At 39.9% G+C, this 17,534-nt stretch overlaps 1 protein-coding gene across 1 annotated transcript in view; it reads left to right on the top strand.

The window, feature by feature from the left end:
* Window positions 1-16,997, top strand: part of LOC124718699 (prostatic spermine-binding protein-like) — a 38,216-nt gene extending 21,219 nt beyond the window's left edge. The window contains exon 3 of the mRNA XM_047244321.1: window positions 16,976-16,997. Within this exon, the coding sequence (XP_047100277.1) occupies window positions 16,976-16,997 (22 nt within the window). The remainder of the gene's footprint in view (window positions 1-16,975) is intronic.
* Window positions 16,998-17,534: the final 537 nt, after the last annotated feature.

Genomic DNA, 17,534 nt, shown 5'->3' with positions numbered 1-17,534 from the left:
AAAATTATTCCCTTTCGAGCTTAAAAATAAACGCGTAGAGACGCTAACACACCTAATACTAGACTATAGTGATGCCATTCTTCAGGATCAATTTCATACGAAATCTCACGCAGGCCTCAACTGGCGATGAAATAACGTGTACGACACATCTGTTTCGCAGGGTTTTTCGACCATATCACACCAGCCTACGAACTACCACCACAGCTACAAGCCGCTAAGCCTAGAGACTATCACAGTCTGTGTTTGCTCTCTCGTTTTCTCAGTACTGCACTCCTTTTTCACCAACTGTGACATAGTCGTGTATACCAACAGTGATCCAATACTGTCAAACTTTTTTTATTCCAGTGTTTGATCACAATATCAGTTCTTTAGACGATAACCGGTTTCAGTCCGTAATGACCATCCTCAGATCTTCAATATACAAATATATACACCTAGTGAGCATTGTGTCTTTCAACATAATAAAGCAATACGCTTCACAGTATACTATCATGCCACCAGGAAAATGTACAGATAAAATACAGTAAAACGTACTTTTTTTACACCATGTGCTGAAGTGATAAGGCCATAATGGCATCGTCAAAACATATGAATATAATCAGCACAGCATCTTACGATCGGTGCGCGCCTATATAACATCCTGGCGGCCGACCCAACAGAGGGCGCTGATCATTGATCTGGCTTTTGTTCAGCAGTCATATAGACATTTTATCTTTCATAGGCAATTTATAGGTAGCTACAGACAATGTATTACGTATATTAATTGTTAACCGTAAATTCACCATAAAAAGGGTCAGACCTATTCTCTTCAGATATTTCTTTTTAAAAATTTTATAGGGGTAACTGTATTCGTCTTTTAATGTATCGCAATTGGTTTCTATGATAGTTACCAATTTTAAAAGTCTGCTACACGTATTTTACCTAATGTGTTTTTATTAGATTATGTTTCTTGCGTAAATGATGACTACATCTAAGCCCACAGTAGCGACATCTAGGGAGGATGTAGGCAAATAGATTTCTGGTAGCTACTGTACGTCAGTAGCCAGTTTCAATAATGACTATGGACGATGTGGCCTATTCTACACCTTATTTTAGATCTATGTGACGATGCTGTGGTGATTATATGTTTTGACGATGCCATTATGGCCTTATCACTTTAGGACACAGAATAAAAAAAGGTACTTTTTACTGTATTTTATCTGTACATTTCCCTGGTTGCGTGATAGTATACTGTGATACGTATTGCTGTATTACGTTGAAAGATACACCACTCACTAGGTGCATATTGTAGATCTGAGGATGGTCATTACGGACTGAAACCGGTCATCGTCTAAATAATTGATATTGTGATCAAAGACTGAAATAAAAAACATTTGCACTCCTTTTTATTTGTCTTTAGCTCTCACTCTATTACTTGAACAGCAAAGCATACATACTCGTACTCAACAAAGTAAAATTCTCTCTGGCCGGCCGTGCGGTTCTAGGCGCTACAGTCTGGAACCGCGCGACCGCTACGGTCGCAGGTTCGAATCCTGCGTCGGGCATGGATGTGTGTGATGTCCTTAGGTTAGTTAGGTTTAGGTAGTTCTAAGTTCTAGGGGACTGATGACCACAGAAGTTGAGTCCCATAAGAAAAAAAAAAATATGTAACGTCACATAACACTGCAGTGTTCTCTAAACAATTTTCTGTATCATGAACCCGACTTTGGAACATCTTCCTCAGAATATCAGATAAATTAAATACCGTTCAAACTTCACAAGACAGCTAATGGTCCACCTCCTGTAATAACAGCCAACTCTCGCACAGTCTGTGTGGCTCTTTGTCGTCTGTTCAGCTCCTTCACATTATTTTCCTACGTTCTCTATGTTTTGTTCTTTCGTAACAGCCGTTATCACTGTCCTTTCAATCTTATCCTCTTCCTTTATCCAGTCCGCTTGTCATAGTATTAGACATGGCTTGGTATGTGCTATGCTAATCTGTATCATTCTAAATCTTTTCCATAATTATTTAATTATTAGTGCCAGGTATTATTGGTAATGCTTTCTGATAACAGTCGTACGTGTTGTTCCCGGTCAGATGTGAGAGAGGGCCCTAATCTAATCGAGCTAATAAGCAGTAAATAAATATTAAGGTTCCTTTCCATACCAGTTACGGATGGAACGTGGGAAGAATGACTCATTGCTTGCTTCTTGAGCGAGCTGTTATTTACCATATCATGCGGTTCTTGAAGTTTTGCAAGTAATATCTCACGAGACGTGCAGCACCTTCCTTGAGTGTCTGTTAGTTTAAGACTTTTCAACGTTTGTGTTGAACTCTCTTGATAGTCGTACTAGCCTGTCAGCATTCTCAAGTGCTCACCTTTGTCTACGTTGTAAGTCCCCTGTTGGTTCACTTACACATAGCTGCTGTAGACAGCGATTCAGCCAGCTGGGCTATATACTCATTCCTACAAACTGGTTACGTATCCCATACAAACATATTTTTCCTAGATTTTTTTATTTGGAAGAATACTTATAGTCTTTGTAGAAATACATAACTCCACCTCGCGAATTACTGTCATTACTGTAAACGATTAAAACAAACGAAATTTGAGATTTTTGTTGTTGTAATGCTGGATCTGGGTTATTACTGACCCCATTCACATCGATCTGCTTTTCCCATGGCTCCAATACATATTTCGAGCAAATGAGGGGGGTAGTGCTTAACTACAGAGCTTCGTTCTGGTCTTGCCAATTACCTTCCCGTTAATAAGCGTTCGTAATCAAGGACGGATAGAGCTGCAGTGTTATTATTCAATTAGATAATTATCTGCGCTACGAAATGGCTAACACGGCCACACGACTCCTGTTGTAATTTGTCTTCCTAACGCCTTCCAGAAGCAACGAAATTTTGATTTTCAATGTTTCATACGACGACGGACTTCAAAAATATAAATGCTGGCATAATATACTCATTAATAGATATAATATCGTGTTAAAGGTTCAACACAGCAAATCAAGCATTACAAGTAGAAAGTGTGTTATATATTCACCCATTATTTGAGAAAGAGTATTTCGCGAATTCCAACAAATTTTGAATATAATTTCGAACCTCTAAGAAAATTTTTGTCTCTGGAGCCCTCCACAAAATATTGAAAGATAAAAAGTTTAACGCATTTTTTTCATTGTTCATGATGTAAAACTTAAGCCTCAGGCATAAAGTTTATATTTGTTACTTCTTTACTACTAACTTCATTCGCAACATATTTTGCATATGCACATATAGTCCACTGAACGTATCTGCAAACTTGTGTCATTTTACGACACATATTTATATATTTATTTATTTTTTTACACGTCAAGTTTCGTAGGACCAAACTGAGGAGCAAATCTCCAAGGTCATGGAACGTGTCAATGCATGAAATTACAACATAAAAGTAATAACAAATAAAAATAAATGTTCATGAACCTGAAAAAAGTCAGTCCATAAGTTTCAGTAGAACGCTATCGGCAATACAATAAGAATCAGCTTAATTTTTCAAGGAACTCCTCGACAGAACAGAAGGAGTGACCCATGAGGAAACTTCAGTTTCGATTTGAAAGCGTGTGAATTACTGCTAAGATTTTTGAATTCCAGTGGCAGCTTATTGAAAATGGATGCAGCAGTATACTGCACACCTTTTTGCACAAAAGTTAAGGAAGTCCGATCCAAATGCAGGTTTCATTTCTGCCGAGTATTAACCGAGTGAAAGCTGTTTATTCTTGGGAATAAACTAATTTTGGTAACAAGAAACAACAATAAGAAATATCCACATTGAGAGGCCAATGCCAGAATACCCAAACTCGTGAACAGCGGTCGAGAAGAGGTTCGTGAACTCACACCACTTATTGCCCGAACCGCCCGTTTCTGAGCCAAAAACATCCTTGTAGAATGGGAAGAGTAACCCCAAAACATAATACCATACGTCATTAGCGAATGAAAATAAGCAAAGTAGACTAATTTTCGTGTCAAAGTATCACTCACTCTTGACACTGTTCGAATATTAAAAATGGCAGAATTAAGTCTTTGAACAAGATTCTGAACGTTGGTTTTCTACGACAGCTTACTATCTATCTGAACACCTAGGAATTTGAACTGTTCAGTTTCACTAATCATATGCCCGTTCTGTGAAATTAAAACGTCAGGTTTTGTTGAATTGTGTGTTAGAAACTGTAAAAACTGAGTCTTACTGTGATTTAACGTTAGTTTATTTTCTACAAGCCATGACCTGAGGTCATGTACTGCACTATTTGAAACCGAGCCAATGTTGCACACAACGTCCTTTACTACCAAGCTAGTGTCATCAGCAAAGAGAAATATTTTGGAGTTACCCGTAATAATAGAGGGCATATCGTTTATATAAATAAGGAACAGGAGCGGCCCAAACACTGGTCCCTGGGGCACCCCCCACTTGACAGTACCCCACTCAGATTCCACATCACAGTAGTTATCAACATTGTGAGTAATGACCTTTTGCTGCCTGTTGCTAAAGTAAGAGGTGAACCAATAGTGAGCTACTCCCCATATTCTGTAATGGTCCAACTTCTGGAGCAATATTTTGTGATAAACACAATCAAATGCCTTAGTTAAATAAAAAATGCGCCAAGCGTTCGAAACTTTTTGTTTAACCCATCCAGTACCTCACAGAGAAAAGAGAATACAGCATTTTCAGTTGTTTAACGACTTCTAAAGCCGAACTGTACATTTGATAGCAAATCGTATGATATAAAAAAGTCAATTATCCTTACATACACAGCCTTTTCAGTAAGTTTTACAAACACTGATGGCATAGAAATAGGTCATTCCTAAAGGAAAAATTACAAATATGGCTAAATACAGGGCTAACATATGCAACACAGTACTTTAATATTCTGCTAGACACTCCATCACAATCATGAGAGTCCTTAGTCTTCAGTGATTTAATTGTTGACTCAATCTCCCTCTTGTCTGTATCACAGATGAGTATTTCAGACATCAATCTCGGAAAGGCATTTGCCAAGAAAGTTATATGATTTCCTGTAGAAACTAAATTTTTCATTTAAATCTGCAGCAATGTTCAGAAAATGATTGTTAAATACTATACATATATCTGATTTATCAGTAACAGAAATATTTTTACTGCGAACTGATGTTGTAGGGTCAACCTGACCAGACACTTCCTTCACAACTGACCATATGGTTTTCATTTTATCCTGTGAATTAGCTCTTCTATTTGCATACCACATTTTTAAGCACTTTGCAATGCTGTTTGTAATGGGCTACTGTAGCTTGATTGTGACTACTAACATTTGGATATAATTCCCGCTTTGTTCTACATGATATACTTATCCCACTAGTCAGCCACCAGGCTGCTCATTACTGCTAGCACCCCGTTTGGAATGTTGTAATGGAAAGCAACGCCCAAAGAGCATGAGAAATGTGTTATGGAAAGCATGTATCATGTATGTTATCGGCACTATAAACATCCTGCCACTCTTGTTCCTTGACAAGGTTTAAGAAACTCACTATTGTTGTTGCATTAACTTTCCTACATAGTTTTTAATTAAATATGACATTGGTTTGAGTACAAAAGCCTTTTAGTGTTAAAATTTGTGCATCATTGTCTGAAAGCCATTCACGCTTTTACTAACAGAATGCCCATCTAGTAATTAAGAATGAATAAAAATATTGTCTCTGACTGTGGTACTGTTCTCTTGCACCCTAGTTAAACACAGTCTGCATCAGATCATATGAATTTCGGAGATCTACTAACGCCCTTTTTCTTCACAATCTTACACAAAATTAATACTGAAGTCACCATATACAACTACTTTCTGGTACTTCCTACAAAGTGAATGAAGAACCCTCTCTAGCTTGAGCAGAAATGCTCTGAAGTCGGAGTTAGGGGATCTATAAACAACTAAATTCAACTAACGCTGCACAACTTTCAAATATATGTTCAGTGCAGTGTCGTGATACGTCTATGGACTCAAATGGAATACTGTTTTTTTACGTACAGAGCCACTCCACCACCCCGCAAAGAACTCCTTGAGAAAGAGCCAGCTAATCTGTAGCCTGGTAAATCAAGCCTCTGAATTATCAAATTATTTAACTGGTGCTCTGTTACACCAATAATTTCAGAGTCAACATTTATCTCTAATACCTCTTATATTTTGATGAAATATGGTTATTTCTTCCCTACTTGGGAACATTACATCCTCTGAAGGTGAGCCCTTGGTTAGATGGTGGTGGTGGTTAGTGTTTAACGTCCCGTCGACAACGAGGTCATTAGGGTCGGAGCGCAAGCTCAGGTTAGGGAAGGATTGGGAAGGAAATCGGCCGTGCCCTTTCAAAGGAACCATCCCGGCATTTGCCTGAAACGATTTGGGGAAATCACGGAAAACCTAAATCAAGATGGCTGGAGACGGGATTGAACCGTCGTCCTCCCGAATGCGAGTCCAGTGCCTTGGTTAGAGGGACTTCCTTTAAGTAGGTATACCTACCAGCTGACTTCAGTCTCAAAAAGGTGCAGTTCTGACACCAACTATTACAGGAATCTTTCCGTGAGTGACACCACCACCACCACCACCCACTACACTGTCACCTATAAGTTTAGCCAGCCTCCCCTTCCCATACCTGTTGAGGTGCAGGCCATGCCTAGTGAAACCCGATCTACTGATAGTCCCAACTGGCACCACTGAGATGTGATCCATGTCCTCTGCCACCAGTGCCCTCCCTAGCCCCACGTTAACGCGCCTAACAGCCGCATTAAGGTGAGGCTAATGACGCTGAAACGGTTGCACGGAATTGCACATTAGTGCCACCAGTTTGAGTAGCTATCTTAACCAAGTCACCACCGACATCATATTCCCTATCCCTATCGAGACTGTTTCCTGCTCTACCCACTATCACTACCTGATCCTCCTCCGTAAAATTCTTACATAACTCCCCTAAGCTTTCAGTCACCTGAGCTAACCCTGCACTAGGCTTCACAATGCTGGTAACCTGGTACTCACTCCCCAACACTTCCTGCAACTGCTGGCCCACACCTCTTCCGTGGCAACTACTTAGCAGCAGAACCTTCTTTCTACTAGACTTTGCAACTTACCTAGGCCTCGTAATTGCTGAGGACTGCTGCAAGTTCCCTACATCTACAGCTACACGAGGCTCCTCTCCACTCAACTCTGCCAGTTGGTCATATCTATTGCATGTATGCAAAGTAAAACTGTCTGAATACCTCCTCTTCCTAGCTACCTTCTTGCCAACTGCCAGTTCCCATTCCCCACCACCCTTCACCCTCCTCAACCTATCTAGTTCCTCCTTTGAGCGTTGTAACTGCACCTGAAGCGCACAGATCTTACGCTCCTGCTCCTCTGTTAACTTGTTTCTACTACAGATTCTGCATTCCCAGGAGAGGATCTCACTAAAATGACCACTGGCTTCTCCACTGCATTCCCCCCCCCCCCCCCAATGAAAATACTTTGAACAAATTCAACACCGTAATCCACTACTCACAAACATACGACAGAGCCCATACGTCTCACTCGTGGTAAAATTTTACAGTTACTGAAAAAAAAAAACTGTACATCTAAGTTACCAAAGTTCACTTACACCAGTAAAACTATTTAAGAACCAACAATAATGGTCTCGAAATTCTCCGCCTACTAGGAAAGCAACTACTTGTATTAATACTACAACAACACAGGCAATACCAAAACCTACAAAACTTCACAAAATTATTAGCTAAAACCAAAAAATTCAAACGGCCACTGTAACATTAATCGAAGTTAAAACACTGAAAATTTTACTGAAATATTTCATTCGAAACAATAATAAATGTTAGTTGAAAACTAAGTCACGAAATTTACTAAACGACTTCAACGCACTGAAAACTCTAAAAACACAGGGAACGAACGATTACAAAAGTTTATTAAGTCGTTATTTCGCCACAAACGGCACGCAACGCCGCTGAAATCTATAAAATTTAATTACTGTATTACAGAGCACAAATAAGTTTGTCAGTACTTAGCTTTATAACCGCTACAGCTGCAGTGCACGCCGCAAAATGTAAACACACTGCTGAGGCGCGAGGCTTAGACGTACGACGCAAGCACACTCACAAATAATAGACCACTCGAGTCAATAACACAGGAAGAAAGCCTGATATTAATGAAAATCCACTAATAAGTTATTTTTACGGCAAATATTAACACAAATAAACTTTAAAATAAGTAAATGAGATCTAAAATTTTTTAAAATATTAACTAGCTATTTCAACAGCAGTGCAGCGCACTAGACGTCACACAAAAGATTCCCAAGTTCAAGGGATATGACGTTATAAACACTGAGATGCTTTCTCAGAACGGAGCGCAAATTTCCCAGAGAACACTGAGGTGACGAAACTCATGAGACACCCCCTAATGTCTCGTTCTGCTCAATGTAGAGCAGCAACTCAACGTTGGCATGGACTCAACGATTTGTTTCATGTCACCTGCAGAAATATTCAGCCAGGCTGCCGTCCATAATCTCGAAAGTGTCGTCGGTGCAGGATTCTGTGCACCACTGAGCTCTCTACTACGTCCCGTAAATTTTCAGTGGGATTCATGGCGGGCGATCTGGATGGCCAAATCATTCGCTCGAATTGTCCAGAAAGATCTTCAAATTCAGTTGTGGCCCAGTGATGTGGAGCAATGTCATCCATAAAAATTACATTGTTTTTTGGGAACATCAACTTATGGAATAGCTGCAAATGGCGTCCAAGCGGCCGAACATAATCATTTCCAGTCAATGATAGTTCAGTCGACCAGAGGACCCGGTCAGTTCCATCTAAACACAACCAACACCATTTCGGAGTCACTACCAGATTACACTGTGTCTTGTTGACAACTTGAGTCGATGGCTTCTTGGGGTATGAGCCACATTCGCACCGTACCACGAAGCTCTTAGCAGCTGAAATCCGGCCCCTTCTGATCAGGCGACGGTTTTGCAATCGTCTAGGGTCGAACCAGTATGGTCACGAGCCCAGGAAAGGCGCTGCAGGCGACGCCGTTCTGTTAGCAAAGGCACTCGCGTTGGTCGTCTGCTGCCATAGCCCATTAACCCCAAATTTCGCCACACTGTCCTAACGAATACGTTCGTCATACGTACCAGATTGATTTCTCTGGCTGTATCACGCAGTGTTGCTTGTTTGTTAGCACTAACAACTCTACGCAAACGCCGCTGCTCTCGGTCGTTCAGTGAAGGCCGTCGGCCACTGCGATGTCCATGGTGAGAGGTAATGCCAGACATTTGGTATTCTCGACACACTCTTGGCAATGTGGATAGTGGAATATTGAATTCCCTAACAGTTTTCAAAAAGGGGTTGTCCCATCCGGCTATTCTATGTTCGTAGTAATAATAAACATGATGTTAGCTTCGCACCATGTAATAAATCATTGGATTTCGTTTTACGTGGGGTGGGAAAAAAGCCGCATCTACTAGAGTCAAGTATAATAATAAGGCTACGTTTTATGCCGTGCGTTACGCACACATCAACTGAGCTATAATATAGGCCAACATTCATACTTGCCCCCTTTCGATTGTCATTTAGTTTTTGAAGAGAATAAATAATTATTCGCGTAACTGCAGCAATGCCGCTCGCTTCTTAGGGGACCAGACGAAATTCATACGGCCGGCCGCTGTGGCCGAGCGGTTCTAGGCGCTTCAGTCCGTAACGGCGCGACTGCTACGGTCGCAGGTTCGAATCCTGCCTCGGGCATGGATGTGTGTGATATCCTTAGGTTAGTTAGGTTTAAGTAGTTCTAAGTCTAGGGGACTGATAACCTTAGATGTTAAGTCCCATAGTTCTTAGAGCCATTGGAACCATTTGAAATACATACCACGCCCTCTTTCGTAGCTAACATAGTACTGTACTTAAACACAAGAGTTAAGAAAATTCCTAACTTAAACAGGGGGTAATTTTTCCGAGCAAGCTACGAGTGCCGCAAAAGCGTATTGCAGGGATTTCACCGTATAGTTATGTACTGAAGCCACTAAAGGCATTACTTACAGTCAGTCGTCTGGTAATCTCTGAACTCCTTCCATATCCAAACATTTATAGCAAGTCGACCAACAACAGAATCCACGAAGCCATCCAACCGCCGTGCTCGAAGCTGTGACAGTTGTTATTTTCCATTTTCTACGACAATCTTCACTCATGTTCGTCTGCAACCACATCTGAAGTAAATTAATGGACATAGTCTAAATATAAGGTAGGGATATTTCATTTTTTATTTTTGTACTAAAAATTGAATTTGTCATATTTTATTGTGTTACGTAACATTCATTAACTATGTTTTATAAGATGTCGATAATTCAGAATATACATTTGCAACGAAAACTGTAATTTTGCGTTCACTATGTACTAAGGAACAAGCAGACGTGCGTTTCTCATAAGATATGTGTTAATTCGTATAAATTTAAGCAATTCTGCATTAAACTAATGTGGGTATTCCAAATTCAACGGAAAAAAAGAAAGATATAAGCGGGGTTAGAACCAGCGGTACATGGATTACTAGATTACCTTAATCAACACTACCAACTCAGCTTGCACAGCATCTTTCTTTCTTTTTTCTTTTTTTTCTTTTTTTTAAAGAGTTGACTGTAGTTAATACAATTCCTCTGGGAATTTCAGCACCAATTTTTTTTTCTGTAGAGGTGTGGAAAACATTAATAACGTGCGGTTTCTCGCCATTTTTCAACGTCCCTCATCAATGTCTTTACTACGGGGCAGGGAGCAGCGCCAACCATTTGCACGCGGCAGATCAACAGCACTACAATCAGAGTACAACATTACAGAGACTGCGACTGTATACGATTTTAAGTAAAATCTACATTGCTGAAGCATGATTAAAAATAAACATTGATAATGTTGATGGCTGTTTTCCCATTGAAATATCTTAAAGTTTCATTTAGCCAACTTAATTATAAGATATCTAATGCGTAAGTAGGTCCTACCTCCAAGAGCGTAGCAATACCATTGTACGTCTACTACGACTATTGACCAATTATAGCGTCTGTTTATTCTTATGATGAACAAAGAATAGCTCGAACTTCCATTCTGCGTTCAGCGTCTGTAAGTTACCGTCGAAAACCTTTTGACACGTTTCACCTGACTGCAAATGCCAGCTCCGCAATGCACTGCCGTTTTGCATCATGTGTATGCGCGACTACCGCCATTTATGTACCTGGTTATCGCTACCCCATGTCTTTTGCTACCTCAGTGTATGCGTCTCCGATGTTTGATGATGGGAGCGTTTAGTGAATTTCAACAAACTGTGAACAATATTTCAAAGCTTTTCTAAACGTTTTCTCTGTTTTGAAGTTTTACATGGTTAATATCAAAAATTTAACAAATTAATTCGTTTGTAAAGTAATCAAATATTTGAAGGTGTTTTATAGAAGGGAGCTCTATTCCATAAGGAATCGGGGTTTTCTGGTTATTCACAGAACGCAGTGACATGTTTCATCTGGTAATATCATTGTGGTACTGATAATTATAAAAAATTAGAAATGAAATCTGTGTTCTTAAAATGGTTGCACATAATCACTGCAATCTAAAGAACAGACACTATGAATAAAATTACATTTTTCTCAAGTATCTGCCATTTTTATTTGGTATTAACGTAAAGAATAATGTAGCTGAAATAAGAGGCTCATTTTGCTGTGTATTTTCACGTTTGCTAATTAAATATATTGCAGCTTTTTTAAAAAGAAACCACTGCTAAACACAATCTTTTTCGTTCTTGCTACCCATACTTTGTTTTATACCTATGTGTCATCTTTTGAAGGCTGCAGTCTTATTTCTGTAAAAAAAATGAGTAGTTAAAACCACAGCATACGCATGTTTTCTGTTGCGAGCGCTATTTATGTATGGCCTTCTACAGGGTGTCTCCGTAAGAGCATGCAGAACTTTAACAGGACGTAGAGGTTGCTACACTGAACGAATAATTTGACGTAGGGAGCTTGGGGTTAGAGAAGCCACCTTAAGGAGATAATAGAAATAAAATCACATTACTGTTTACTTTTATATTTACATTAGTTAACAGCAAATACCATCATGGACACAATGAACATACCAGTTGTGCTGTACCTTATAAAATGTGCTAAAACTGACGGTCACCAACCTCAGTGCAAGCATGATATCGGCTAACGAGGTTGTGACACACCCTAACAATCCTCCCTGGTGTGTTTCTAATTACATCGCAGACAGCTACAGTTACTGCTCTTTAATATTGTACTTTACATCACTGAATAGCACTGAGTAATGAATGAGTCTGTCGTTGATTCATAGCACATTCGTTATGGTACAATGTAAATACAATACAACAGAGCCACCTTATGGACAAGTAAACTAAGCAAAACCTGCATCATGTCTGCCTCGTTTCCTTGCAGAAAATAAAAAAAATGGTCATGCAAATAAACAGCGCAGTACGTGTAACCTCTTACGTATGTTAGTTGTAAATAAGTTGGAATATTGTAACGCTAGACAAAGCAGTAGGGAAGTTTACTTCCATATCTCCCTAAACTGGCTTCTCCGACCTCAGGTTTCGTATCACAAATTGTTCAGTGGAGCATTCTCTATGTCCTGTTACATTTTTGCACGCTCTTACGGAAACACACTGTATAAGGACGACGAAGGTAGGTTAACGAATTACAGAGTGAAAAGAAGCATTTAAGCAGTCACTCTGTCGATGCTGCATTCGGGAATCGAACGTGAAGAACCAAAGCATTCATACTTGTTTTCAGAATATAGCTGTACTTGTAGATTGCTTACCTGAAGCTACGTGTTTTAAAACTTGGGCCTCGCAGGAGGACCTTCGGCTAAATATGTTGTAGTTTCAGTAGCATATTATCTGCAAAGTATTCAGAATTGGTACGCTTCTTTGCTCTAAAGGCAAATTTGTTTGTACACATTTTCCTGCAGCAACAGAAGCGGACGTTCTTTGCATATGTTTTCTTCGTCATATTGTGCATCATTAGAGTGATTCCTGAGGCGTAACTTTACGCCTTGTTTACACTACGACACTGTTACCTGGTGTCACAGATTTCTGACAGCAAAACGGATTTAGGAAGACGTACGGTACCGCCACTGAGAGATGTTACGCTACTGCCGGTGAACCGGGCAGAAGTCGTAGCCGGAACTTTGCTTTTCATAGGCTGCGAGCTATCCAGGAACCGTTTGCGCCCGGTCTCACATCTTCACAATCCTGCAAGTACCTGTTTGCTACTTTCCAAACTTCGTAGAACAGGTGAGGGTTGCCATATTGTACCAGCTCCTAACTTGTATCACTACTATAAAATTCGTACCTCTTGTACGGTCCGACATATTGTGGGGTCGATGTGAACTACGGGCTTCTTGGAGCGATAGTGTCAGCCATGAGTTATGTCTGTTGAGGAACAAATCATCTGGAACCAGCGTTGACTTTGTTCTTGTTTGGATCTGACGTTTTGTGTACATGATGTTATAAGCTAAGTAGCAACATAATGCTTTATTGATGAATGAATATATATGAAGCAATTTTAATTTTCTGGAAGTCTTGAAACTGTATTCGTTGTGATTCGTTTGTACGAAATTTCCAAAGAGAAAGTGGCAACGTTGCCTGTAATGTACCGATATTATACTGGTACAAGTTACGAAAATAGGTTTAGCATTATTAGTGCCACATAGTGTTTGGAAACGATGTGATGAATTTTCTAATGCGCTGTTTATCCAATTACGTATGGCAACAGCAGGACGTTATGGAAGGTAGAGCAAAAATGAATTGTATTTAGCTAAATGGGAATCATGGATCAACAGACGAACACTCGTGTAAAGTGTGTCGAAGACAATTAAAGGTAAAAGCTGGAAACAAAAAAACAAAAATGCAAATGTGGATAAAATTTTGTTTTGTCGAAGTTAAATTTTTTCCAGTTGAAAACTAATTAGAACAGCATATGCTTACAGTTGATGGAGAGGTGGGGAGGGAGGGCGGGTGGGGAAGCGGTAGCGATAAGGAAGACTCCGCGAAGGTACGAGATGAAGGCCAGGAAAAAGAAGAAAGAGCGAAATCTACTCATTGGTAGTGGTAGAGCACTGAATTACAGGCGTATTCTTGCGCTTCCGCCGGTGTATGGTGTGCACCATATGCGACTTGAAAGGAGTCAGACTGAGCTGCAAATGTGTTTACTTATCGAATATGATCAGCTAGTGGTGGTCACCTTCAAAGTACAGCTTATTTGAGTCCCTACACATCTGTATGCTAGTTCATCTTCACACGTATCTGTCTCTACGTTTTCGCCTTCTGATATTATGCCTCTTGCTTTCTGTAGCGATTCTGTTAGTTTTTCAGCACATGCACTGTATCTGACGATTGTAGGTACAAACGACAGGGCGAGAAAAGAGCAATGAAAAAAGCAAGTCCGGAAGCCAATTGTTGCTCCGATATGACGCAAGTACAAATGCAGTCATGTCTATGTAACAACACTGCTAACATTTAATGCTACATTTACTTCGAAACACGGCAAGTGAGGAGCTGTGAATTACGAAGTGACAAACTACCCTTGTTCAAGCTGACCATCATTCCGGATACCTAAGTCCCAGCAAACAGCGTTTCCACAACAGTTGTATCGGTCGTAGACTTTCAGTGCCATGGGCTCCCAGGTTCCCCACGCGAAACCGTTATATTTTTAATGTGAGGATATTCAAAAGCTCTGGCATCCCCAAACCCCGTTGAAAGTCTAGATGAACACCACGAACGCATTGCAGTTCGGACGCGGTTTGGATTTTTGAACGTGTCCGGCAATCGAAGAGAAGACGAGCTGAAGTCTTTCTTTACACGAACGGTGGCCACGTGGAATGCCTGTTGTAATGTGTTTGTCCTCGACGGCATATCTGTAGTTCACATCCTTGGGCACTTTTTTATGATGTGTTTCATGTACTCAGTGATAATACATCGTATCGGTGAAACCATTGGTTTACGAACCTATGTTTACTAGGATAATTTGCGTGTATCATTGGCCTCTACTTGCTCGCTTCGTTTGTAGCTATAATAGTGAAACACTCTGAATACTGAAAACGTTAGCGATAAATAGCCTTGTCTACCACCTTTTCCAATAACCATCTCATCTCATTCATATTTTCATGTACTGCCTAGTGTACCGTTCCTTAAACTAATCTTCTGCCCATCCACTCTACACCCACATCTTTCAAGACCTTCAGATGGTTATTCCAGTCAATTCTGATAACCAGAATCAGAGGAAGAACTGTAGTATACGATGGTAAGGGCTGTAAAAGTAATTAAAGTGACTTGAATGAGAGCAAATGTAGTAATAATCAAAGTTTCGTTAAAATGTCGTTGGAAGGAAAGATCATCAAACAAACAAAATCTTTTAGATACATGAGAATATAAGCGACAGAAAATGGGAGCTATGTGTATGAAATACGATACAGACTACCCTGCTTTTGAAAAGTAATATTTGCTGACAGCAAGGATAATTCCGATATACCTAAGAAAGATATTCTCCAAACGTTTTATGTGTGGTGTAAATATGTCAAAGAATCATGGATAGTCAAAAAGAAAGAGGAAAATTGACTTGGATAGTTCCGATATATGTCTGTGAAGAAGAATGTCTAAAATGAAATGCACTGACGAAATCAAGAATCAAACATAACGTCTAAGAATAGGAGAGTGAAGCTATTTAACGGAAAAGAGAGTAATCAGGTAAATGTCTCTGGTGGGGCATACATTGCAAAGCGATTGTCATCAACGAAGGGTCATCGAAGAAAAGACTGCAGAGAAACGAGTGATAGCAGGAAGACGCTTGAAATGTTTGATGACATTAAAAATTAAGCAAGGCTGCAGCAGATTAAGGAAGAGGCACCGGACGGAGGAAACTGAAGAACGAGCACTTGATACCCGATGTAAGACCAATATACTAGAGAAGAAACTAAGAACGTATCTTCATTCGCTCTTTTCACCTATACAAAACTTTGCTACTTATCCTCCGCCGTCTGGCTTTGTGGGAGCGTTGGCACAGGCCTGTAGTAAACTTCTCATCCACTGCCACGTGATTGATCGATCTTTATACAACTTGTTACAGCGTAAGCACATGACTCAGGATCATAAAACTAATAAAATGCGTTCCTAAGTAAGGCTACCACTGTCCTTCATCTCTTGTCAATCAATGTACAGCAGTTTCCAACCCGGGTAAGACTTCGCTTTGAACATTAGATAACCTCATAAGTAGCTGTTTAGCTGGGTCGGATGAAGAAAAAGGAGACACTACCTCTAGGAGGACTAATCTCATAATTCTGGGGCCTCTGGATTCTTATTCCTTATGAAAGCAATCGGGAATTAATTAGAGCCTTACCTCTTGTTCCTTTGATGTAGAATACTTCGCAGCAGGAAATATACTACTGGTCTTTTACTCTTCAATAATGCTAAGACTAAAACCACTAGAAGAAATCGCTAACGAAGGTGATTCATATTTCGAGGTAAATTTCCAAGACGACACATATGTGATAATAAGACATCAAAAAACTGTAAAAACAACTAAACAGTAGTTTAGCTCACCTTACGAAACTTACGCTCCAAATCGTTGTTACCTAAAAATAAACGAATAATGAAATAAATCGAAATATAGTAACATAGCTGTAAACTCCAACGGCCTTGCCTCGTTGAATAGACTGGTTCTCGTTAGATTACGGAAGTTAAGCAACGTCGGGAGTTGTAAAGAGAGAGATAAAGGGATGAATACACTACGTGCAGGTTCAGATGGATGTAAGTTGCAATAGTTATTCTATTGAAGATGTTTATACAGGATAGAGTAGCGTGTGGAGTTGCATCAGACTAGTCTTTAGAGCGAAGAATATAACAACGAGGATCACGATCCTTCAGAGACTGACGTGATTTGAACATAATTGATATTTAAATATGTTTTATCAATTGTGTTCCATAGCTTTGATAAACTGAAGAAATGACATCGAATAACACGTTAAGCTGCTGTTTTATTTACTCTTTATTATGTGACGTGTTTCGGTCAAAGAGTATTATCCTGAAGAGTTCATTGATAACAGATAGAATTACATATATGCGTCAAAAAAGAACACAGTGTCAAAAATACAATAATTGTAAGTGATGTTTAGATATGCAGAGGTATACATGTAATTACCCTTGCTGTTAACAAAAATTAGATATTCCTCTGCGACCGAAACTGGTCGCACATTATGGAGACAGTAAACAACAGTTTACAGCGTTCGGTAAGTGCTGAGATAGTGGCTCTCTTTCAGGAAGCTTCACATGCCATATTTCAGCAGGACAATGTCCGGCCACATGTGGACGGAGAGGGCAAGTGTACTTCGGTGAGCGACGGGTACCACTGATCCCCTGTCCGTACCTTCGTGTGGCATTTCACCTATCGAACGTGTATGAGATAAGTCAGTTTGGCAAGTTGTCCGCCACATTGTGCTCTTTCAACAGAGCCCTTCTTTGAGTCAACACGTACCACATCTTCCCCA

The sequence above is a fragment of the Schistocerca piceifrons genome, chromosome 10, assembly GCF_021461385.2.
Source record: "Schistocerca piceifrons isolate TAMUIC-IGC-003096 chromosome 10, iqSchPice1.1, whole genome shotgun sequence".
NCBI classification, from domain to species: domain Eukaryota; kingdom Metazoa; phylum Arthropoda; class Insecta; order Orthoptera; family Acrididae; genus Schistocerca; species Schistocerca piceifrons.
The sequence above is the reverse complement of the archived record's forward strand: the minus strand, read 5'-3'. Positions and strand labels throughout refer to the sequence as shown.